Here is a 24,310-nt window from a genome sequence, read left to right on the forward strand (position 1 = left end):
ATTTTTAAATAAAAATAATAAGGGTAAAAGTAATTAAAGTTTAAAATTGACATAGATAAATTTTAACGTAAAACTGTAAGAATTGACGTAAAAACTTATAAAGGTGGAATAACTAAATTTTAAATCTTAACGTAAACATGTGAGAGTTAACGTAACAAATTAATTAAGTAAAAAAATCTATTTTAGTGAAAAATAAATATTTAAATTTATATTTTCAGACTAAAAGTATTTAACAATATATAAATTTTAATTTTTAAATAAAGAATAATAAGGATAAAAATAATTATAATTCAAAATGAATATAGAAAAATCTTGACGTAAAACTGTAAGAATTGATGTAAACACTTATAAAGATGAAATAATTAAATTTTAAATCTTAATATAAATATGTGAGAGTTAACATAACAAGTCAATTAAGTAAAAAAATCTAATTTTATTGAAAAATAAATATTTAAATTTATATTCTCGGAATAAAAGTATTTAACAATATACAAATTTTAATTTTTAAATAAAAATAATAAAGATAAAAATAATTATAGTTTAAAATTGACATAAATAAACTTTGACGTAAAACTGTAAGAATTGACGTAAAAACTTATAGAGGTGGAATAACTAAATTTTAAATTTTAACGTAAATGTGTAAAAGTTAACGCAATAAGTTAATTAAGTAAAAAAGTCTAATTTTAATGAAAAATAAGCATTTATATTTATATAATCAGATTAAAAGTATGTAACGATATTCAAATTTTTATTTTAAATAAAGAATAATAAAGATAAAGATATTTATAGTTAAAAGTTACTATTGACAAGGCTTGACGTAAAGTTGTAAGAATTAATGTAAAATCTTATAAAAGTGGAATAAGCAAATTTAAAATTTTAACGTAAATGTGTGAGAGTTAACGTAACAAGTCAATTAAGTAAAAAAATCTAATTTCAATGAAAAACAAACATTTAAATTTTTATTCTTAGACTAAAAGTGTTGAACGATATATAAATTTTAATTTTTAAATAAAAAATAATAGGATAAAAATAATTATTGTTCAAATTTGACATAAAAAAGCCTTGACGTAAAACTGTAAGAATTAACTTAAAAACTTATAAAGGTGAAATAACTAATTTTAAATCTTAACGTAAATGTGTGAGAGTTAACATAACAAGTCAATTAAGTAAAAAAATCTAATTCTAGTGAAAAGTAAATATTTGAATTTATATCCTCGGACTAAAAGTATTTAACGATATACTAATTTTAATTTTTAAATGAAAAATAATAAAGATAAAAATAATTATAGTTCAAAATTAACATAAAAAAGTCTTGACGTAAAACTGTAATAATTGACATAAAAACTTATAAAAGTGGAATAACTAAATTTTAAATCTTAACGTAAATGTGTAAAAATTAACATAAAAAGTCAATTAAGTAAAAAAAATCTAATTGTAGTGAAACACAAATATTTAAATTTATATTCTCAAACAAAAAGTGTTTAACGATATATAAATTTTAATTTTTGAATAAAGAATAATAAGGATAAAAATAATTATAGTTCAAAATTGACATAGATAAGCCTTAACTTAAAACTGTAATAATTGACGTAAACATTTATAAAAGTGGACTAACTAAATTTTAAATCTTAATGTAAATGTATGAGAGTTAACGTAACAATTCAATTAAGTAAAAAAAAATTTAATTTTAGTAAAAAATAAATATTTAGATATATATTTAGGGTCTAAAAATGTTTAACAATATATAAATTTTAATTTTAAAATAAAGAATAATAATAATAATAATAATAATTATAGTTCAAATTTGGCAAAAATAAATCTTAACTGTCACGACCCAGTACTCCCCTCAAGCCCGTGACAACAGCCGCGACGTCCCGGTAGACATTCGTTACTCGGAGTGCCAACTGGAACCCCGCAAGGCTTTAGTACCATTTTTTTCATCTCCTCTGTGAGTAATCATCGCCAAACCTCGTTTTTAAAGAATTTTAAGCTTTTTTCCTTTCAAAACCGTGAAAAAATAATTTTCGCCTCATAGGGGCGTTTTCGTTATTTTTTCTCGAAATTTTTCGAACCCAACTAAAGATGTAGTAGATGAGTGGAAAACACATATTTCATGATTTAAAATAAATTTGGGTGTCTAAAACATTTATTAAAAATGATATTGCAACTATTTAAATAAAATAAAAATATTCAATAAAATATTTTAATTTATTATAAAACAATATTTATAGAGTCATCGGTAAATAATTTTTTGTAATGTAAAAGTTAAATAAATTCATACGTACTATAATACAGATAACCGGGATATGAAATTTACTTTATAGTGACTCGTGGGCCCATAAAGAATAAAAGTACACAAAGGCAGTAAACCTACAGTTTTTGGAGTAGTAAAGCCAACTATAATCCTTGACGATATCTGCTATCAACAGGCTACCTCGGGCCTAAAATGGTTGAAAAGGAGAGTGGTGGGATTATAAAATCCCAGTGAGTAAGCATATACCATCTAAACCATCTAAAGTCGAGTAAATGGAGACAAATAAAACAGTTTAACATACTAAAATTCATCACCTTTCAACTTGTTTTAACCAAATAAAATCAATTCATATAAATCAAGTAATTAACATGGCTTATGAATTTCTTAAAAGTTTTGGCTCGTGCCAAAATCATTCTCATACCCAGTTATCAGGGATACCTTGATCGAGGGCTGTCCCAACCAAGTCCACCAAGGCTGTAAAAAAAGTTTTGTACGCATAAATCATGTTTTTATTTTGAAAACATAGTCGTTCCTTGGCATTGGTTGAGTTCACCCTCACGTGGTGGTTTAGCGTGAAGTGAACTCTAAAGTGTTAACCTCAAGAGTTATCCACCCGCGCCTCTCATATTGAGCTAAGATATAACGGGGTTTACCATGCCCCTCTAATAGGCTAGTCCATGGAAACCCACCCACTGCAGTAAGCTAATAATTATCCCACTAATCAATAAAATTCAATAACATGATATGCCAATTATTATAATTCACAGCCTTTCAAGGCAAATCAACAATCCGTATTTCAATGCAATTACCAACCAGCCAATCATGCCCATAGTGTCATAGACAATCAATTAAAACCATAAATTTACAACACATTAAGTGGTCTCCAATTACTCTATTTTCAAAGCCATCATTTAATTTCAAAACAATTTATAAAATTATTTCATTTAAACACATTTTGTTTATAAAATCGAAAAATTAATCATTTAATTCATTTTCCATAAATTTCACAAAATCAAATAAAACGTACTTTAAATAATTAAGATGTTGATAAGGTTACTCACAGTATTAGGAGTTCGATATACTCCTATTCCTGATCTTTGGGCACAATCTCTTTACCCTTGTTAGAGGGCTTACCACCTATACATCATACTTGACACGAATTTCAATAAATTGTGTCAATTTATCATAAACTATTTCAGGCTCTATAAATCTATATGAATGCACGAAATGTGATGCAAAATGTCCGAATAGCCGTTTAAATACAGTATTCGACCTAATTCGTACTATTCTCTGTGTAATTGGCTAAAACCTCCAATTTAACTCCAAATCGATTTCTTTCACTTTCTACACTCCAATTATACTTAACATACCTCAATGACTATGAATATGATTCAATTTATTAGTCCGAACCATAAATCGCACATGTCTATACATTAGGTAAAAATTCAGATTTTCATGCCAAAATTTCCCATTAAATTTTTAGCCTCACCAATCATTAAATACCACCAAAATATCATGAAATATCATCAATTTTAGCCTTAATATCCTTCCTAGAAAATTCGGCCTCTTGTGGGTTTGTGAAGAACAAAGTGATTCCTTGCTAGATTTTCATACTTTCTATTACCAAACAACCAAAAACACTTAATTAGCTTGAAATCTAGCAAAATCAATGCTTAAAACCTCTCCTCTCAAATTTGGCCAGCATGGGTTCATCATGCAAACTTGAGTTCTAAGCATGAAAAATGAAAAAGAAAGCATGGGTAGTGTAAATCACAAGATAAAATCACAAAATTTTACCTTTATTAGCTTAATCCCTTGAAATCCCACACTTTTTCTTCAATTTTCCCACCTAGGGTTTGTGTTCTTTCCTTTCCTCTTCACTTCATGCTTTGGCCGGCCATATGGGTGAGACTAAGAGAGTTTTAAATAGATTTTACAAGGAAATTCTAGAATAATCCAAGCTTGATACATGACATGTTTCCATTGGTCCATGTGTAATACTTATCCATTAAGCAATCTCTCTCCACCACATAAAATGTTTCAATTATCCACAATGTAAAATGTTCATGGCTGAAATCCATGGGCATGACAAGTGTTAGGTGGTGTAAAATTCTAAAATTCCAACTTTGCCACCGTAAACTCGTAAAATTACCGTTTTGCCCCTAGGACTCCAAAAATGTCAGAATTTAAAATTTTCACCTCTCAAACTCAAATCATACTCCAATGAGTCGAATGTGATCAAAATCTTTTCACAAAATTCTCATTTTGTCCTCGAGTGACAAAATTATCATTTTGCCCCTAGAACATGAAAACTCCAAATTGACTCCAATTCAGCCCTCAAACTCCAAATTATCATTTTCAGTTATTTTGGGGTTATAAAATTCTCAATTTCATCTTAAGATCTCTATTTAGACTAGTTCGAGGCTTAATTCAATTTAATAGTACCATTTGATACAATATCGACTTTTGATGATTTTTCGGGCCTTTCCAAGTATGCAAACATGCTATCTATCACATGTATGTCATGACAAGTATTTTATAAGGTCGGGCTTTACATTAATATAAAACTGTAATAATTGACGTAAAAACTTATAAAGGTGGAATAACTAAATTTTAAATTTTAACATAAATGTGTGAGAGTTAACGTAATAAGTTAATTAAGTAAAAAAGTCTAATTTAAATGAAAAATAAGTATTTATATTTATATTATCGGGCTAAAAGTATGTAACGATATTCAAATTTTTATTTTAAATAAAGAATAATAAAGATAAAGATAATTTTAGTTGAAAGTTACTATTGAAAATGCTTGACGTAAAATTGTAAGAATTAACGTAAAATCTTATAAAAGTGAAATAAGCAAATTTAAAATCTTAACGTAAATGTGTGAGAGTTAACGTAACAAGTGATAATAATAATTTTTATTAAATTAATTAATTAAATATAATTTTAATATTAAAAAATAATATTTTTATAGTTTAAAGTAAAAAATAAAATAAAATTAAAAGTTAAATAACTTTTAAAATAAACTAAATAAATTTAAAAATTATCTCCGTTGTTATCCTAAAATGAATAAATTTAAAAATTATGTATATTGTTTACCTGTTAACCTATTAAACAGGTTTTTATTATTTTTTAAAAAAATTTATTTATTGACCTTACAATAAGATTAGACTTACTATAGCGTTCACCATAGCGTTTATCTTCTCAAATTTAAACAGGCGTTAAGGTATATTTATATCTTTTCTTTGAATTTTATTTTCATTTTGCAAACGTTTGATATATTTTCATCTTTTCTCTAAATTATGCTTCTTTGTATAAATTTGCAGATTGAGTTTTAAGTATTTTGATTCCCAAAAATAGGTAAATTACTTGCTTTTATCTTTTCTAATCTACTCCTTTTTGCATAACGATTTAATCACATTTTCTTTCTGTTTTTCATATTTATTTTGCAAATTAGATCATGGATGCCCAAACTTATGATAATCTAAAAAGTAAAATAAAATGATGGGTTTGTGTATATATAATCTAAACAGCAAATTAGTCGGGAAAAATCCAACTCAAGTATTGGACAACAAAGAAATATATTTTATGAGATTCATGTATGATAGAAGTGTAACAGAATTTTTTTTTTGTTTTGTTTATATTTTATTGAATATTGATATAATACTTAAAAAATTTTTAAACTATTTAAAAAAATAAAATAAAATATTATTTTTTTTAATTGATTTCAATTAAGTTTTTAAATTTTTATTTTAGGTCAAATAGGTCCATATAACTAACGGTTAACTAACTGACATTAGTGAAAATGTCACTTGTCATTTTATAGCATGTGGTATTGACATGGCATATTAACACGATGTAATAGATGGTGACGTGACATGATAACATAATCGCGGGATATTTTTCACCCTCCATGTTAATATCATATGTGTATAAAATAACAAGTGATGTTTTAATTAATGATAATTAATTAATTGTTAGTTATAAGAGTCTGTTTGATCCAAAACTAAAATTATAGAGGTTTAATTGAATACAATAGAAGAATAATGATTTATCTGAATTTTCTTAAATAATTTGAGAATTTTTAAAATATTATACCTTGAAAATTTAGCAACAACTTCGATAGCAATATACATGGCAGGATTTGATTTTCCACACATTTAAATCTTATGTAAAATAAACTACAAAAAAATGCCAAATTTAAATAATTCCGTTTCGTTATCACATTTTTCATTCTCAGGTTCATTTGTTGGGAGGATGCTATGTTGCTGGTGAAGATGTTGTATTCACTTTTCCTATGGCTTTCTCCATTACTATGCTGGCTTGGAGTGAAGGGTTATTATTTTTTCCAGCTGCCTCCATAGATTATTTAATTTTCTCTATTCGCTTAAATCAATTATTTTACTGTCTGAATTTTAGTATTTAATCAGAAATATTTATTCTTTTGATTGTTAAGATCTTTAAGACATTACTTGTGTTTTTGTGTGTATATATATATATATAATTAAAAAGTTTCTAAAAAATCACATCTTGAAGGCATTTTTTGCTTATTAAATTGCAAAGAGTTTTTGGTCTTTTGAGAAGTAATTAGTTTTTTGGCATAAGAAGTGGTTGATTTTGTTAGCTGAGAATTTTATTTCAAGAGAGAGACACATAGAATAATATCTAATTAACATATTTGTTAAAAGTTAATTAAAGTATTATTTTAAGAAACATTTTTTTATTTAATGTATTATTCTTGTCAAACTTTAAAAATATAATACATTAATCATATTGTCTTTAATGCCTTTCTTTAATTACAATGAATATCAAAATATAAAGAGTAAATGTCTTCATATGAGAGTATATGTACACTGATTGGAGTGATTTAAATATATATATATATATACACACACATTGTACTCTTTTTCTATAGTCTTTGAAGTCAATATTTATAGTAATCTTTTATTATTTATTTTAGAAAGATGAATGATAATCTTAAATGTTAGGTAAAGGGATTAAAATATGATTGAAGTTTGATAGATATCTTGTACAATATAGAGACAATACAATGACTTTTCCACTATTCTCATATTTATTATCCTCTATGTTAGGCAAAGATGTTAAGTTCGCATTAGACAGTGTGCAATTTTTGACTTACTAAGTCAAAACACATTGTGCAAGTGGCAATATATAGAAATGAAGCAATGGACCACTTCCTTAGACGTATATAAAACAAATAAATAGTAAATAATACATAAATAAATAAATAAAATTAATTAATTCAATCGAGATTGTTTGTTATTATCTTCTTATCTAGTTTTCTTTATTATTATGTCTTAAATTTGTGATGATCTGATAATTATTATATTTATATTATTATTAATATGTACGAGAGGAGGAAGAAAGAATTGATTGCATTGCATTCGATTCATTCATATGAGGGGTCCATTTTCTTTAAGCCCATTGTGACCTCACCGCCAACTAAAAACAGGACCCATCTTAATTGCAGCAGGAAGTTTCTCACGTCCTTATTACTACCACACAGTCCTTTTTTGGGGAAGCCCGAGCACCACGCGCCTCAATCCTAGTGCCCTTAAATGGACCAAACCAAACAAGGCAGGTTCAAACTACCCGGGGACAGTTTTCCTTGGGCAATTGGACCATTGACCCACGCCCGCAAAACAATCGCGTGAATGACGCCCCAACGCCCACCCTCACCCCCGGGAAAAAACCCACCAAAAAGTAGGAAAATGCACTGCTTTTTCTTTTTTAAATTTTGGTAGGAAATCTAACCGTAATTAATGACGTGTTAACAAAAATAGAACCCTTAAAATGCTTTCACTGAAAGACAGTTGTTAAAAAAAAAAAAAGGTTAAAACAAAAAGGGGAAAAAGGAAAAATAGAAGAGAGAGAGGGAGAGAGAGACGGCGCCTTTTTGTTTTAACCAGAGTATTATTACAGCACATATCTCAAGCGAAGGCCCAAGAGCAAGGCAGTGAAGTTGCTGCTTCTACTGCTTTATAGATATTATATTTTTATTTTGTTATTATTTATATCTGCATTTGTGTTGGTGGATTTGCTTTGATAAATAGTTGAAAGGGAAAAAAAATCGATCTCTGTGTAACGGCTACTTTTGATGGTGTTGTTGAAGAAGTGAAGACTGAGAAATAAAAAAAAAAAACAGAGAAGAAAAGCAGGCTGTGCTTTGGTTCAGTTTTTAAGGGAAGCAGAGGGAATGGATTACAACAATGATCAGTAAATTTCCTTTATCTTTTGGTTTTTAAAATGCGTGTTTTTCTGATGATTGTTTCTGGGTTCTTTTTTTTTTTAAGTTTTTATTATAATTTTTTTTTTTGCATTTTTTGGGGGATGAATGCTGGTGTTTCTTAGATGGGTTTTTGCTTGATTTTACGTTTTTTTATGGATTAAATGCTGCATTTGGTAAATGTCTTTGCTTCGATTTTTTTCCCCTTCAATTTTTGAAGTTGGGATATGTTGGATTTATTTTTTGTACTGTAACTGAAATGGTAGAGTGAGAGAGTGACGATGTGGGCTCTGAATAAAATGGTGGGTCTTTGTTTTTTAATTTTTTTCTTATCCCCTTTTTTGTGCTTTTTGATTAGCTTAAACATCAATGCTGAAAAACATATAGATTATGATCCCCTTTCCTTGTTGCTGGATCCAAATGGTACAAGTGTCCTTTTTATTATTCTACATGTGATGTTTGTTTGGGGCACTATTATAGGATCCAATGCTTCAATTTTACTGTTTCCTTTTTTTTTTGGTTGTACTTGTGTGGTGGAAATGTTTACTGTTTGCTGTTGTTCATCGGGATAATATTCCATTTCACTATTCCCCCCTTATATCTATGTAGTTTTATGGATTATGTTGGTGATTTAATTCTCAACTTATTTGTTCCAAGCCTATGTAAGGTTTTTCTTCATGCTGGTAAAATGTATCATGAAGTCCACTTTTAGGTCAAGCGTTGGATGATTCATTGTGAAGTCCATCTGCATTGGCCCTTTGCTTTGGCCTGAATATGGTGTAGATGTATTTTTTATGTTTATTGTGTGATTGGTGGCAGGGAGCCTTGGAATTGGCATGGGGAGAATTATGGTGTTGAAAAGAACTCCAATTTTGGTAAGTTAATACCTCAGACAATAATTTATATACAGGTCAACATATTTGAAGTAGCGAAGTAAGAAAAAAGATTTAAGAAAATATGATTAGTGACGTCTGGATAACATCTGAGCAGACGCCTCCCAAGGTGTATGGACTCAAGTGACCTTGAATGAGGAAGACCTTTCCTACATGTTTGATGAAACAACTCCTGTTAAGGAATGTGGGGATCTGTCATACCATGTTGCACATAATGGTAACCTTTGTTCTGTTGATATTCTTGGAAATTTTCTTGTCTTTGTAATACTAGCTTTTCTTCCTTTTCCTTCAAAAGTAATAAGATGGTGAACTTCAGATAATATCAGCAAGGAACCAGAAGATAGGAGGGAGACCTCTTCACAAGTTAAAAGGCGCAGAATGCTTCAATTCGACACTCATGCAATAGATTCTTCCCTTGTCTGTGAAGAGATGCCATCTGCATTCCTAAAATCAAGGGTGAGTGCTAGATAACAGTTTTATTTCCGAAAACATGAAGGTATATTTTTCAAGCTGCTATCTTTAAACTTTGTTTCGAAAGTTTGACCGAGAATCATATGCTAGATATGGAACCTGATGTTAGAAAACATATCAGTTAATTGTAAATTGTTTTATATTACTGAGAAGGAAAACTATTTCATCCCCATCATTTTTGTGCATCAATCAGCAATTGGTTTGCACTGGTCAATCTAGTATGATTCTATCTACTGGCTAGAGGTTGCTGATATCTTCAAAATTTTATCTTTCCTATAATTCATTCATTCATTGTTTTCAAGAAGTTGCCTATTGTGGTGGCCTTTGAAAAATGTGCATGTTGGATCTATGTTTAGTTACTTTCTCGTGAGATGTAATTAAAACTTTTGAATATTGGTTTATGTAGGCTGGGTGTTGCAATGTTTTTGTTTATTTGTTTCTTTTTTTCCATGCTTAGGAGAGGGATGAGTCATTTGAAGAGGTTTTGCCTGATGCATCACAGTGGGCTGCGGGATTTTCAGGTATCTCTTGCAAGTTCATTTTCATACAAATAATAATCAACTGGAACTGAATTGTATTTGGGTTTTTAATCAAAGCAAAATATTGCAGAAGATGCATCAGCTTCCAGTTATGAGGGCCTTGATCAATCGTGTGAAGGGTGGCTTGCTGAATATTTTAATGATGCAGAGATGCTTCTTAGCTCTGATGATATGTATGCTTCTATTGACTTTCAACATTTTTGTCTGATCATGTTATCAATATGTTCTGATTGCTTTATAATGTGAGATTCAGGAATCTTACTGGGGCATCTGATGTTCCAATTGATATTTCAGGTACACGAGACCCTTCCTTTTGAGGGAATGTGTGCTGTTGTTATCTTCATCTTTTATTCTCAAGTCTTGTGTGTCATTGTTTCATCATCTCTCTCTCTCTCTCTCTCTCTAAATTGCATATTATCTTAACTTTATGAGACTTGATTCTCCATTCGTAGAGTTGTGCAATGCCCAACCTGAGCCTGGCGCTGATGCTGTCCAAAAGCAGGCAACTCGAACTCCCCGAAATGTTGTTTTCAAAGGTACTGATCTGTTCTTTTCTCTCTCTTTGTTGTTTATGTCTGTTGAATTTTGTTTTCCTTCTGTTTGTTATGTTTTGGCCTGTTTTTTTCCAGTACATCTCCTTCCCCTGCTGTTGTTATAAAGGAAAAGTATAAGCTTTTATAAATTGTGTGTGTCCATTTCAAATATCATGTCCTTAAAGTAGGACTTCAATGACCTACCATCTTTTACATTAAACTTTCAATTGCTCTAATTAAGATTAACATTGTCAGATTGGATTTTGCTCATTTAGGTAGGAAGTCTTTCATACGGACACCCCCTAAGCTAGCATCTTCTGTGGCCTATCCATTTGCTTTCATTAAACCCTGTGGTTTCCATGGAGATGTTACCTTGAAGGATATAAACCAGCGAATCCGAACTCCACCACCCTCAAAATCAAAACAAAGCAATGAAGATCTTGCTGCTGCTTTTCCAACTTCTGCTTTTTCTGGGAAGCCTGTTGTTGGCAAAACTAAAATTCGTACTGAAGGAGGAAAAGGCAGCATCACAATAATGAGAACCAAAGGCTGAGTGAGTAGATAAGTGTTCTTCTGAACTTTCTTTTTTATGGTCCTTTGATCTCCCTCCGGGTTAAATCTTGTGGTAGAGTATCTCTGTATTATTCCTGGGTCTGACTAGTATAGAAGCTGATACTGCATTTTTTTGTTGGACATCTTGGAAGTCATAATACACAGTAAAGTGTTTATGTTTCCAAGTATTATTCTAGGTGCCAAATAGTTGTTTTTTACATGGTGGCTTTATTTTAGGCTCTAAATGAAAGTCATGATGTCTGAGATCCACCTATGTTCTTTTGGTTTTGGAAAAGACCTAATTAATGCTTTCGCTAACATGCAGAACTTGTGTATTCACATGGTATATCTAGATAATGTCTTTTACATGTAGTGAAAGCATAAGCTTGTATGGTTGACCTCTCTCTCTTTCTCTAACTCAATGACAACATAAGTATATTGCTGTGTAAAGGATCATTAGTATCAACTTTTATGTTGTCACACATCTTTTGCTAACGCATATCTCTGCTTAAACATCTATATTGTATGGTTTATTGTGCTAGCCTTTGCCTGATATTAGTTTGGGGTCAGCGGGTGATTCAATTCAAGTTTCAAACAGTAGATAGTTATTTGTCTGGTGTTGATACTCATGCCTCAGAAGGATTTTGGAGCTCCAAATTCCAACATACACGCAATTTCTTTTTTTCTTTTCCTTTTTACCCTGATTGCCAAGTTAATTATCATGTTAACAGAGCACCTGAGAGAGGAACAATGGATCTCTGATCTCTCTCTTTGCTTTCACGAATATTTACTGTTTTACTGCAGGCCTTTCTGGTTATAGTTAAAATAACACTAGTTTTTCGGTGTCTTTACACCAGACTAAGCTTTAATACCAAGCTTGGAGATAATAGTGACTTTTGGTGAATTTCTGCCCGAACAGATAGGATTTTTCATTCACGTATTATTCACTTAATTACTAATACCAGGAAAAATTCAATGAAACAATGTCTGTCTTGTTCCTTTTTCTGTATATTAAGATTTGCTCTTAGTAGTTTAAGAGAATTTGTCCACCTTGTTCAGCTTTTTATAACTTGCTGCTATTAAACTTCTCATGAAGAAAGTTGTCCTTTCTCGTTTGTTCATGGTTGAACCGGACATAGAAAGTTTCTCGTTTCCTTGGATGATGTTAGTAATCTCGTTTTCCTTTTCCCTTTTTGTATTGAGGAAATTACGAGAAATAGTCTTTCTTGATAAGGATATTTTAAAAATAACTATCAAAATAAATTCAACTGCTTTTAATCATATTTAACTATGACTTGACAAAAATGCATTTGAAATTATTTCAAATAAATTAAATTATTTATCATAAATTTTTTTATTTGTGTTTTTTAATTTTTCTCTCTTACCATCCCAGTCTCTCAAATTTTATCGATTTCTTTCTTCGGTATTCGTCTGCTATGCTTTCGAGTTTTTTCTTTCGTATTTTTAGATTTTTCTTTCTTGAGCTCTCAAGACATCAAGCAATAGTTTTGATGTGCTTGGGTGGGTGATTATTTGAAAATTTTAATTTTTAGGTATTTTGAATAAAATTAAATTGGTAGAAATGATTATAAATGTTTGAAATAGCTTTTAATTGAATCAATTCGGGACCTAGATAATAATAAATTCAAAAAATTAAAATTTATAAACTTAGGTTTTTAAAGGAATTTATTTTTATTTTTAGTTGAAACAGGTATTTAAATAAGAAAATCTATGTTTTGATTTATAAAAATATGTTAAAAACACCTTAATCAATGTCAAATTGTTAAAAAAATAAAAAGAAATGAAGAGAGTTCAAGAGGATTTGAAGTTTTGGTTTGTAAGTAACAATAACATTTTAGACATTAAAGTGTAACAATATTTTTAAATATAACGTATAACAATAATATTTTTTTCAACATGGCATATAATAACAGTATTTTTTTTTCAATATGACGTGTAATAATTTTTTTAATCATGACGTGTAACAACAATATTTTTTTCAACATGGTATATAACAACTTAATTATGATATGTCACATATTTTTTTACATGACGTGTAATATGGTTTTATACATGACATGTAACATCGTAGCGTGTAATTTTATTAAGAGTAATTTTATCAAACTTGGTTAAAATAGTTAAAATTATAAAGATAATTATTTTTTAAAATATTTTATCTTTAAGGGTTTTTTTTAAAAATGTTTTTATTGCATTCAAAGCTGAAGTTGATTCTTTTCATAGTGCTTGTTTGACTTGATTTTTTTTTAACTTATCAATATGATCTTTTGAGAAACTTAAAAAAAAAAATTTTAAGAATAAAATTTTTAAAAAAAGAGTTAAAAAAAAAGTTTCAGGAAGGAGTTATCTTTTCTTCTTCTAAAAACACATTAATTTTTCAAGAAATATCCCGTTCTTAATTAATCTCCCTTTCTTCTCCTTCTCTCTACAAATTACTATTCTTCAACAAAAATCATAATTTCTCTCTTCTCCACCTCTCTCTATAAAAACTAATAAAAAAATAAAAGATCCAACAATAGAATATCAAAATTTATAATTTTTTTATTCTTACAAAGATTAAAAGAAAAAAAATTAAAATTCAAAATTACGTTTAGATACTATTTAAAATTTTTCTTTTTACCAAAAAGGGTTTTAATGTTAAATACATCATTTTCTCTCTTCTTCATTTTTTAAAAAATTGAAATATCATGGTCCGATTACTTGTTAGATCAACAAAAATCTAATACTATTATTATTATACAAGTTTAAAAGTTGTTTTTTTTAATTAATTTATTTGATTTTAATATATAAAATTATATATAAACTAGAAGCATTATATTATAGTTTATTAGGTGATTGAAAATAACATGAATACGTTTTATGGTAATTTTAGTTGAAATTATAGTTTATATAATTTATTTTGATAAACAGTTTACCAAACAATTTTAACTTAATTTTAAAAGTTATTATTTTTTATAAAAATTTAATAATAGTTTTTAAGTTAAAAAAAAAACATTAAACCAAACAGGCTCTTATTTCTCAAACTTTTTGTATATTTTGGTAAAGCTATTCCATTCAATTTGACAACAAATTTATGCAAGGGCTTATGGCAAAAAATTTTATATTACAAGAGCTTAAAGTGTGATTATACTTAGAAAACGAAATAGAACGAATGGTAAGTCTCTTATTATGCCCTGTACATTTTCCAAATAGTAGATATGAGCTTGAGTGAACTCTGCTTTGACTACAGTGGCTGTTAGTCGAAAGATAGATATATTAGCACGCTTGTTTGATCTGAAAGGTTTTAAGCCAAATAGAAAAAGGCAAAGGACTCTGGAAAACAGAGCCTTTTATTGTATACTGTGTAAGTGTTAAGAGTTACCATGCTCATCATCACTTTTCATACCTGTTGCCTCTTGGTCCAAAAGTTAAGGCTGTGGCCAGCGTGATGCAGCAAGCTCTTGTCTGGTCTCTGGGCTTCGACTGACATATATTAATGCTCTGAAGAACTTTGGGCAGTGTATTTTGATGAGGAAAATGTTCACTTTTTCGTGGTACAGACTTCAGAATGCAGAATGCTTGAAGCTTGTGAAAGCTGTCTTAAGCACCCACAGCACTTTTAAGCTTGGGTTGTTGTTGTTGAAATCTTGATGAATGCAAGCAAGTTCATTGGAAGTCCACACCTCGAAATCACTCCATGCTAAGTACAATACATCTCTCAACCAGAGAAAAATTATTAATATGAAATCAGACATACATACACATGTTTTGTTCTTTTTTTTTTTTTTTTTTTTCACTATAAGAAGGCCTTATTTATTAAATTTAAGGCTTCTCCGGATAGAATCAATGCATGACCTTATTTATTAAATTTGTATCAACTGCCGTCTGGTGGTGATTTCGGGCTTGGACCATTGGTGTCCACTCTTGAAATGGACTGCCTTCTTGGGCTTGTGTTGTTAGGACTGATTTCGGAATTAATTTACTGAGCTTGAAGCCCACCTAGGATAGCCTCGTCCAATCTTCGGTGTAGGGAGTGATTTTGATTCCATTATTAGCTTAAGGAGCTTCTCAGTAAATTAATTCCGTTACTCTAATTAAATGGCATCATCTGTTTAGAGGTGTATCTTGATTTACTTGGCAAAAGTTCCAAGAGAAAAAAAAAAATCAACAAGCACCCGAGAAAGGTTTCATGATACATGAATACATAATAAAATGCATAATACTTAAAAAAACTTCTTAACTATTTAGAAAAACTTAAAATGAGTTTTTTTTTTTTAAAAAATAAATCTTTGTTATTTTATACTATATAACGGTAACGTAACATATTAACATGTCATAATAGATAGTGATATGGTATGATGATATAATCACGTTATATTTTCATCCCTTTATGTTAGTAATATTTGATCAATAACAGTTAATCAACTATTAGTTATAAAAAAAATTATTTGATTTAAATAAAAATAAATGAATTTGATTGAATATAATAAAATAATAAATTTTATTTAAAATATTTTAAATAGTTTAAATTTTTTTTAAATATTATATCAAAATAAAATAAAATATTTTATTTTTATCTTCATTGACAGTATATTGGATAATAAAAAATAAAGAATAGAATAGGAGATAAATAAAGAGAAAAAAAAGGATGGAAATAACAGGGTCTTGTCCTTTGCACTCATATGTTTAGTGCAATTACAAAAATCAAATTGATTGAGGCATGTACTGCTGTCTGGTCCAAGGAAGAGTTGTTTAATTAGAGAAAAAGAAAACGATGAGGACAAGGTTCGTAAGCTGAAGCGGTTACTAACTGTCAACAAAATCCACACGTCAGCTTCCCCTTATTCCACCTTCCAACGTTAAAATATTACTTTCTACTCACACTCACACTCTCCCTCTCCATGGAAAGTCCAAGCTACTCTTTCCGATGATGTTTTGGCTCTCCTTCCTTTTCCTACTCTCCATCATCGCCATCAACGACGTCGTGGCGTTAGTAGTTGCCGACGCCAAGAGGATTCCCTCCACCCTTGACGGGCCTTTCGACCCCGTAACCGTCCCTTACGACGTCAGCTTGCGCGGGAACGCCGTCGATTTGCCCGACACCGATCCCCGTGTCCTCCGCCGCGTCAAAGGATTCGAGCCCGAGCAGATTTCGGTCTCTCTTTCCGTTAGTTACGACTCTGTTTGGATCTCATGGGTCACAGGTTGGTCCTCCAAAATCCTCTCTGAATCCGCCATAATTCTTTAAAACCCAAACTTTTTATGTTCTTATTTTTGCGTTTCTTTTCATATTTTAATTTAGCGGCGTCTTTGCTTTATCTCTGCCTTTGTCTCTGTTTTTTTTTTTAATCTATTACTGAGTTAGATATTGGAAATGTTTTGCAGGGGAATTCCAAATTGGTAACAACATAAAGCCTTTAAACCCTAATGCTGTTGCGAGTTTGGTTCGTTATGGGAGGTCAAGGTTTCCACTAACTCATGAAGCCATCGGCTATTCTTTGGTGTATAATCAACTTTACCTGTTTGAGGGCCTTAAGAATTATACTTCTGGGATCATCCACCATGTTCGTCTCACAGGTTTGGTGTAGTGATTGTCTTAGTTTAATTCAGTGTCATATAGATTTCAAATTGAAAGATAGGTCCAATATTTTGGTTCCACTGAATTTTATTTTGTCTGTATAAAGTAGGGACAAAAAAGTGATCATGTTATTTGATGAAATCCATTAATAGGAACAGGTTTAAAATCAAAGAAGGCATAACAAAGACAAGCCTAATTAATACTTTTTGGCCTTTTTCTTGTTGCTTTTTGGATTGGTATAGTGTTTACCGGTTGGACAATTTGATGGAGGAGTTGTCTCATCTAATTTACGTTTTCTACAATGCAGTTTGCATTTGAAGTAGCAAGGTTGACTTTAAATGCTATTACTATCCAATTTTTATTTTTATCACATCATTCTGATATGCAAAAACATTTGGGCTCAAGATACTGCATGAGTTCTGCTAAGATACTTGATTAAGGATTCCTGATGACTATTGAAGGCTAGTACTTAATGAAAAGTGATATCTTTTCAAACATTCTACTCTTGAAAAAATATCATATCTTAATGGCTCTTTGCAGGCATTTTTCTCCCCTATTTTTGCTGAATACTTCCCAATTTGATTGCTTATAAGTAACTTAATCTATTGGATTGTCTCCCTCCTAACCTTTTTTATAGAGCCGAAGTTTGAACTTGGTCCTTCTACTATCTCAATTCGGCAATTTTAGTTCCTCTACCTCAATTTTGATGAATATGATTCCTACACTTTTATTAAAAGTTGGTTTAAGGACAATTGACAAGGTTGTCAAGTTTGGCCTTTAACTTGGATGATGTAGCATTTGGGTGATGTTCTGGCATACTGGGTTATTTAATTTTTTGACTATGTAATACATATCAGTTTGGAAAACATCATATTTGATATTAATTAAATAATAATTAATATTTTTTAAATTCTAAGAAAACAATTTCTAGTGTTTTTTTTATAAAAAGTAAAGCTTTTTTTTTTTTAATTAATGTGTGCCATGTGATCAAAAAATTCAAGTTAGTATGTCACATCATTAAAAAAAGCTACGCAGCTGAATTTAACTACGGAAGTTTAACTTCGTTATCAGTTGTCTTTAAATTGACTTTTAATAAAAGTATAAGGATTAAGTTCATTAAAATTGGTTAAGAGAGACTAAAACTGCTGAACTGAGATAGTAGAGGGACCAAATTCAGAGTTCAACCTTTTTATAACCTCAATGAGGACTTTTGATTTGGGTCATTTAATGAGTGTTGTGCTCTTCGTTTTATGTAGGGCTGAAACCTAGTACACTATATTATTATCGATGTGGAGATCCTTCAATATCAGCCATGAGTGATATCTATCACTTCAGGACCCTGCCAACTTCTGGTCCCCGAAGCTACCCAAAGAGAATAGCAGTTGTGGGAGATCTTGGACTAACATATAATACAACTGACACAATTAGTCATTTGACAAGGAACAATCCTGATCTAGTTATATTGGTTGGTGATGTAACTTATGCAAACCTGTACCTCACAAATGGTACTGGCTCAGACTGCTATGATTGCTCATTTCCTGATACTCCAATACATGAGACCTATCAACCTCGTTGGGATTACTGGGGGAGGTCTGATAATGAATTATTACCTTCTGTCTTTTTGTCATCTCCTTCTGTGGTTCTGGCTAGGAGACAGAAGGGTTTGTTGAGTTGCCTTTCATTAAGTCTGAGTTTAATCAAGAAACTGCTGAAGTTTTGTTAATCGGATGTGTCTCTGCAGGTTTATGCAGAGTTTAATTTCTAAAACTCCAATAATGGTGGTAGAAGGAAACCATGAAATAGAGGAGCAAGCTGGGAACCAGAGATTTGTAGCTTACAGTTCTCGGTTTGCATTCCCTTCCAAAGAAAGCGAATCGTCATCCACATTCTACTACTCCTTCAATGCAGGGGGAATACATTTTATCATGCTTGGAGCCTATATTGCTTATAATAAATCAGGCACTACATCTGTCCTTGTATATTCATTCTACACAGCTTTTTCACTATGGTACCAAGGATAGTATTCTGTTACTTTTCAGTTTTGACAGTGCACCTCTTCTTTGAGTAGGTTTCTAAATACCCTCATGATTAATTGCTTATAGGGGATCAATGGTTTATATAAATTGATGATATGCAAGAATAATATATAGTTTCAAGCATTTAATAACTCTGAAATAAAGCAAGCAGTTATAGAAAGCTTATAGTCTACAATATTAGGGAGCAAACATATTTTAAGAGTGTGTATGTATTGTGTCTAATATGAAGTATAAAATTAATAACTCTCATCTCCCCCTTCCTCCTTCCAAATTATTGTGTTAACCACTTGCTAAGGGATTTGTTTTATTTCTTCTGCAGCGGAGCAATACAAGTGGCTGGAGAGGGACTTAGCTAAGGTTGATAGATCCATGACTCCATGGCTGGTGGCTGCTTGGCACCCACCATGGTACAGTTCGTATAAAGCCCATTATAAAGAGGCAGAATGTATGAGGGTGGAAATGGAAGAACTACTATACAGTTATGGTGTTGACATAGTCCTTAATGGACATGTAAGTGATGAAAACTAACTAATATTATGTTGGTATTGGGGCAATGATTATTCAATTATATTTTCCATATCATTGAGGGACCAAGGTTAACCTTCAAGATGCAAGCAGTTAAACAACATGAAGCATTGGACGGCAAGAACTAATATTGTTTTATTTTAAAGAAAACAGCTCAATTCACAAATAGAATCTGAAGATATAAGTGAATAGGGTTGTTTCTTTCCTTTAGGGCTTATAAGGGGAGTCCACTCTTCTTAAATGTCTATTATTTCCTAGTGATATCAAAATTATATTCTGTTTGAAATGTCACTAGGTTCATGCATACGAGAGGTCCAATCGAGTTTACAATTTTACATTAGATCCATGTGGACCGGTACATATCACAGTAGGAGATGGGGGAAACCGTGAAAAGATGGCAATTGAACATGCTGATGAAACTGGTAACTGTCCAGAGGCATCATCTACTTATGACATGTATATGGGTGGCTTTTGTGCAAAAAACTTCACAAGTGGTCCAGCGGCTGGCAAGTTCTGTTGGGATCGGCAACCTGATTACAGTGCTTTCAGAGAAAGTAGCTTTGGCCATGGGATCCTGGAGGTATCTCTGTGTATTTCTGTCTCTCTTCACGCATTTGTTCAACAGATGAAGCATCATAGTAAAGTCAATATATTCTGATCTATTAAATTTGAATTTTTTAGTTGCCATGTGCTGTGTTGCGTTATGTATCAATTTTTCTGAAGGCCCTTAGGGAAACTTTGATTTGAAATATGCCAGAGTCATCAACATTGTTATGGTGCCCTTCATCATGTATGTACCTTGTAGGAAAAGTTGTTCTATGCTTATCTCATGAAGTTGCATTGATGGAAAATTTGCAGGCATTGGCTGATATGTAGAAACAAATTTGGATCGGTTAAATGGTGTTGATTTCCCATCATCCTTCCATGTCTTTGATTGGAAATGAGAATTAATACATCAATTGGGGTCAATTTTAAACTGTCATTCAACTCGAATGTCATATAAGACAATTAGATGAAAATGTCACCCAAAATGTTTACATGTTTAAAAATTCAAACGAGTAACAATACTTTTCTAGTTTCTCTCTTTTGAATTTTATGGTGAGCCTGTGATAGGTATGTTCTGGACTGAATTGCTGTGATCATTAATTGGTTTCAACACATGGATTGTAGGTGAAGAACGAGACTTGGGCCCTATGGACATGGTATCGGAACCAGGACTCAAATACTAAGGTTGGCGATCAAATTTACATAGTGAGGCAACCTGATATTTGTCCTGTGCATCACACGCTACCAAAACGTTGGTTTGCAGACAGTTAAGTGAGGTTAGTACCTTACAAAGGAAATTCATTGTGCTCTTGGTGGGCTTCAGTGAAGATCCAGGTACTTTTGGGCAGATAGAAAATCGGAAAAAAGCAGCTAACAGCTCTCTTGCTCTTGTTCTTTCTCTCCCTCAGTTCTTTCCATGATAGCTATAGTTACATACGATACAGCTCATGGAATGTGTGCAAGGAGAAACAAGAGTCATAATAGTACTTGCAGTTTTCTCCTACATCACTAACTTTTCTGGACGCTTTGCCCAGAAATGGTGGACAATTGTGCATTATGAGGAACCTTTATATCAGTTTAGAGTACAATACAAACGCAAAAAACCCCAAAATCAACAAACAGAATCTAGCTAAGTGATTGCTTGGTGGTAAAGCCGAAAGCCTACCTAAGCTTTCTTTAATGAAGAGAGTGGCCTCCCCAATAATGGGGCATCATGGTTCATTAATGCACCCCTGGCTTCTCCCAAGTAGCCAAATATATGTAACTTTCTGAGTAGGCTTAGGCTGGTATTATTATGTTTTTTGGTCTACAGACTTGAGTCACATGGTTCTGGCTGATATTGATTCTGAATTTCTGAGGATGCTACAGCCTACAGCTTCTGCCCCACCTCATTAAACATAGTAAAAGGCTTTCCTGAACAGTCATTTTCCGTGCCTTGTGTTAACTCTGCCCGATATTATCATGTCTGCAGGCTGTCGATCATTGATGGTGGCTATCAAGTTTTTCCGGGCTTTTTGTGTCTAACAGTTGCATTTCATTATAAAGAATAACAACCGTTTCTCCTTCAGAAAGTAAGCCTTGATTTTTGTTTCTTTTTTAGAGTAAAGACATAATTATTAAAGAAGTTTACTAAGTTCATTGGCGCTTTCTTGCTGCGGTGCCGTTAGTACTATTTATTTACACCTTATTGCTTTTATTTGTTTGCTTTTATATTCGAGAAATTAGTAATACAAAATAAAATATATTTAACAGCTAAAGCTTAGCAAGTTTACCGACTGTGGCTAAAACAAAATGATTGAATTGAGAGAATGTTAAAGTCATTATCATCACCATTGCTTCTTTAATCCGTTAGCTTTAACTTTTGAACGAACCATCTCTATTCTCTTGCATGCTTCAACAAAACTGAACTAAAAAAAAGGTCTGTTCATGCTCATTTGCCGCTGCGATCAACACTTATTTCTTTCAAAAAGAATAAAGTTGGCATTAGATTTGCAGATTTGGTGTGTCCGTTTGGCTACTCTTTAACAATGGTTCCAAGCCTCGAGGATGGAAGGTGGTGGTTGAACTGTGGAGCTTCATTTTTATATTTAAAAAATAATTTGTTAGTTTATATTTTTAATATTATGTTGAAATGATTTCTTTATCAATATTTTTATTAAGTTTAAATTTTTTTTATACGAGAAAAAATAATCAACAAATAACGATTACATCATTCTAATCCAACTTATTCCTAACTTATTAACAAAAATATAGCATAGAATCCCCGATGGAGGAAGATCAAAATTATGGAGGCTTATAAGAAGGTTGTCATGATGTGTGGACAACCAGTCGGTACATTGATTGACTTCAGGATGAACGTGAATGATTGAACATTCTCATTTACGATGAATCAATTCCTTATGTCCCTTAGCAAATGAGAATTTGAGTCCAAATTTGACAAAGGATTTGCAATTTTTTGCAGTACAAGCAAAGAATCTGACTTAACTATAATCTTTCTAAACCCTCTGTTCCAACAGCAACAATCCAAGAAAAAACGCCCACATTTCAATAGTCAAAGAATGTGAGATATTGAATTTATATGTAAAACTTGCAATCCAACCTCCGTTAGCATCTCAAATTATCCCTCTCATTGCAGCCAAGCCATATTGTCCCTTAGCCCTTCCGCGATATTCAACTTAACCTAATCTTCAGGTGGTGTCTTCCAAGAAATCGTTACTTCATCCTTCAAACGCATTTCATTTCTTCATAAGACATCCCAAGCTTCTTTAGCCTTTGTTCGGATCCGTTGACTGGCATTGGCAAGCAAAGTAAAGGTGTCCTTAAAGAGACTTAGATTGCGCCAATACCAAATCATTCATAGCGCATAAGCAAATACTACACTCCATAGAATACCATCCCATAATAACCCACTGGACAGATTCTCCAATAGTCAAGATTTTAAATCTAAGTGAAAGAAAATACTAGAAGCTAGTGCTAGATGAATCTGTAGCCATGAATTCTTGGACTTTCAACAATCCCTTAGCGCGTGTAAAGACGTTTTTGTACACTTACCACACCGCCTACAGCGCACTGTAAGATAACCAACTTCCAAATTTAGCATCCAGAAGCCAACATCCTCTATTTAGGAAGAAGGATCAATTTGTATTACCAGAATCTTGAGTACGGTATGCTGCGGTAACAGTTGTAATAAATAATTTAAATCCTAACCACCAAACTCATTGCAGAAACTAGCAACAAGAAGGTCTAACTCCATTTTTGTAATGTTTCTTATGGCTAGTTCAAGTCAAGGACCATTGTTAACCCAGATGTCAATCCAGAATTTTGCATTATGTCCATTGTTAATATTCAAACCAAGACCCTGTCACAGCACATTTCTCCACACATGAGATTCCACAAGCTTCACAAGAATTGAAACAAAATCATGATCTTTCAGATACTTTTTCTTCAAAATCTCAACCCATAGATGGTCTTTTCCCTTCCATCCTAGTTTTACTAGAAGGGCAAAGTTCGTCTTTTTTGGCAACCCTAATTTGCAAACCACCATAATTTTTAGGCATGCATAGCTTCCCTCAACTTAAAGCATGGCATTTTTTGAATCCCACCAAATTGTCCCCAGCTAAAGTTCCTGTTAAGTCTATTAATTTCTTAAGACACATGGTTGGACAACAACGTGGTTTGCATCAAATAAGCAGCCATTGTGTTGGTAACAAACTTAACCAAAGCTATGTGACCTGCCATAGAAAGAAATTTGTTGCTCCAATTTTCCAGTTTTTTCTTGATTTTATTAATTATCAGTATATGTAGTCTAATAATTTTGCCATGGATCATAAGAGTACATAGATATTTGCCAAAATCCTTTGTTAATGGAATTTTAGCAAAATCACTTAGGCATTTAGCTCGTGATTGTTTTACATTAGGTGAAACTAGCATTCGAGACTTTGCTAGACTTACATTTTGACCTAAAGCCGAGCAAAATTTGTCCAAGACTCACATCATTATGTTTAATTGAGGTTTGGTGGCCACTCCAAAGAGCATAAGATCATCCGCGAGATAAAAGAGTACCTCTCATCATCATGCATAGTGGTTTCCAATTCCCCAATTCCACTTCATGATTGATTGACTCTGACAATTTTTCAATA

General features: G+C 31.6%; 2 protein-coding genes and 1 long non-coding RNA gene across 6 annotated transcripts; 2 read left to right on the forward strand and 1 right to left on the reverse strand.

Annotated features, from left to right (window-relative positions):
• Nucleotides 2,291-3,355, reverse strand: LOC108661874. The gene is made up of 2 exons (XR_001927767.1): nt 3,316-3,355; nt 2,291-2,441 (listed from the first exon to the last, which is right to left on the reverse strand). It is a non-coding gene; the product is annotated as an uncharacterized LOC108661874 (long non-coding RNA).
• Nucleotides 8,107-11,939, forward strand: LOC18612770 (protein XRI1). Of its 2 annotated transcripts, none has more exons than XM_018114359.1 (9): nt 8,107-8,491; nt 9,321-9,376; nt 9,492-9,611; nt 9,711-9,850; nt 10,323-10,386; nt 10,475-10,577; nt 10,658-10,698; nt 10,857-10,940; nt 11,213-11,939. In XM_018114359.1, the coding sequence occupies exons 1-9, from the start codon at nt 8,472-8,474 to the stop codon at nt 11,488-11,490; spliced, it is 906 nt and encodes a 301-aa protein (XP_017969848.1). In that variant the 5' UTR covers nt 8,107-8,471; the 3' UTR covers nt 11,491-11,939. The 2 variants fall into 2 exon arrangements, with proteins under 2 accessions (XP_017969848.1, XP_017969849.1); XM_018114360.1 differs by lacking the exon at nt 8,107-8,491 and adding an exon at nt 9,018-9,163.
• On the forward strand, nt 16,241-21,867 carry LOC18612771 (purple acid phosphatase 15). 3 transcript variants are annotated; one of them, XM_007049693.2, is made up of 8 exons: nt 16,245-16,690; nt 16,872-17,063; nt 18,321-18,654; nt 18,806-19,023; nt 19,420-19,610; nt 19,921-20,205; nt 20,796-20,947; nt 21,643-21,867. In XM_007049693.2, exons 1-7 carry the CDS (start codon nt 16,414-16,416, stop codon nt 20,940-20,942), a joined length of 1,644 nt encoding a protein of 547 aa, XP_007049755.2. In that variant the 5' UTR covers nt 16,245-16,413; the 3' UTR covers nt 20,943-20,947; nt 21,643-21,867. The 3 variants fall into 3 exon arrangements, with proteins under 3 accessions (XP_007049756.2, XP_007049755.2, XP_017969622.1); XM_007049694.2 differs by having other exon boundaries at nt 16,241-16,690; nt 19,921-20,263; nt 20,796-21,837; XM_018114133.1 differs by having other exon boundaries at nt 16,246-16,690; nt 20,796-21,837.

Source organism: Theobroma cacao, chromosome 1, assembly GCF_000208745.1.
Source record: "Theobroma cacao cultivar B97-61/B2 chromosome 1, Criollo_cocoa_genome_V2, whole genome shotgun sequence".
Lineage (NCBI taxonomy): Eukaryota > Viridiplantae > Streptophyta > Magnoliopsida > Malvales > Malvaceae > Theobroma > Theobroma cacao.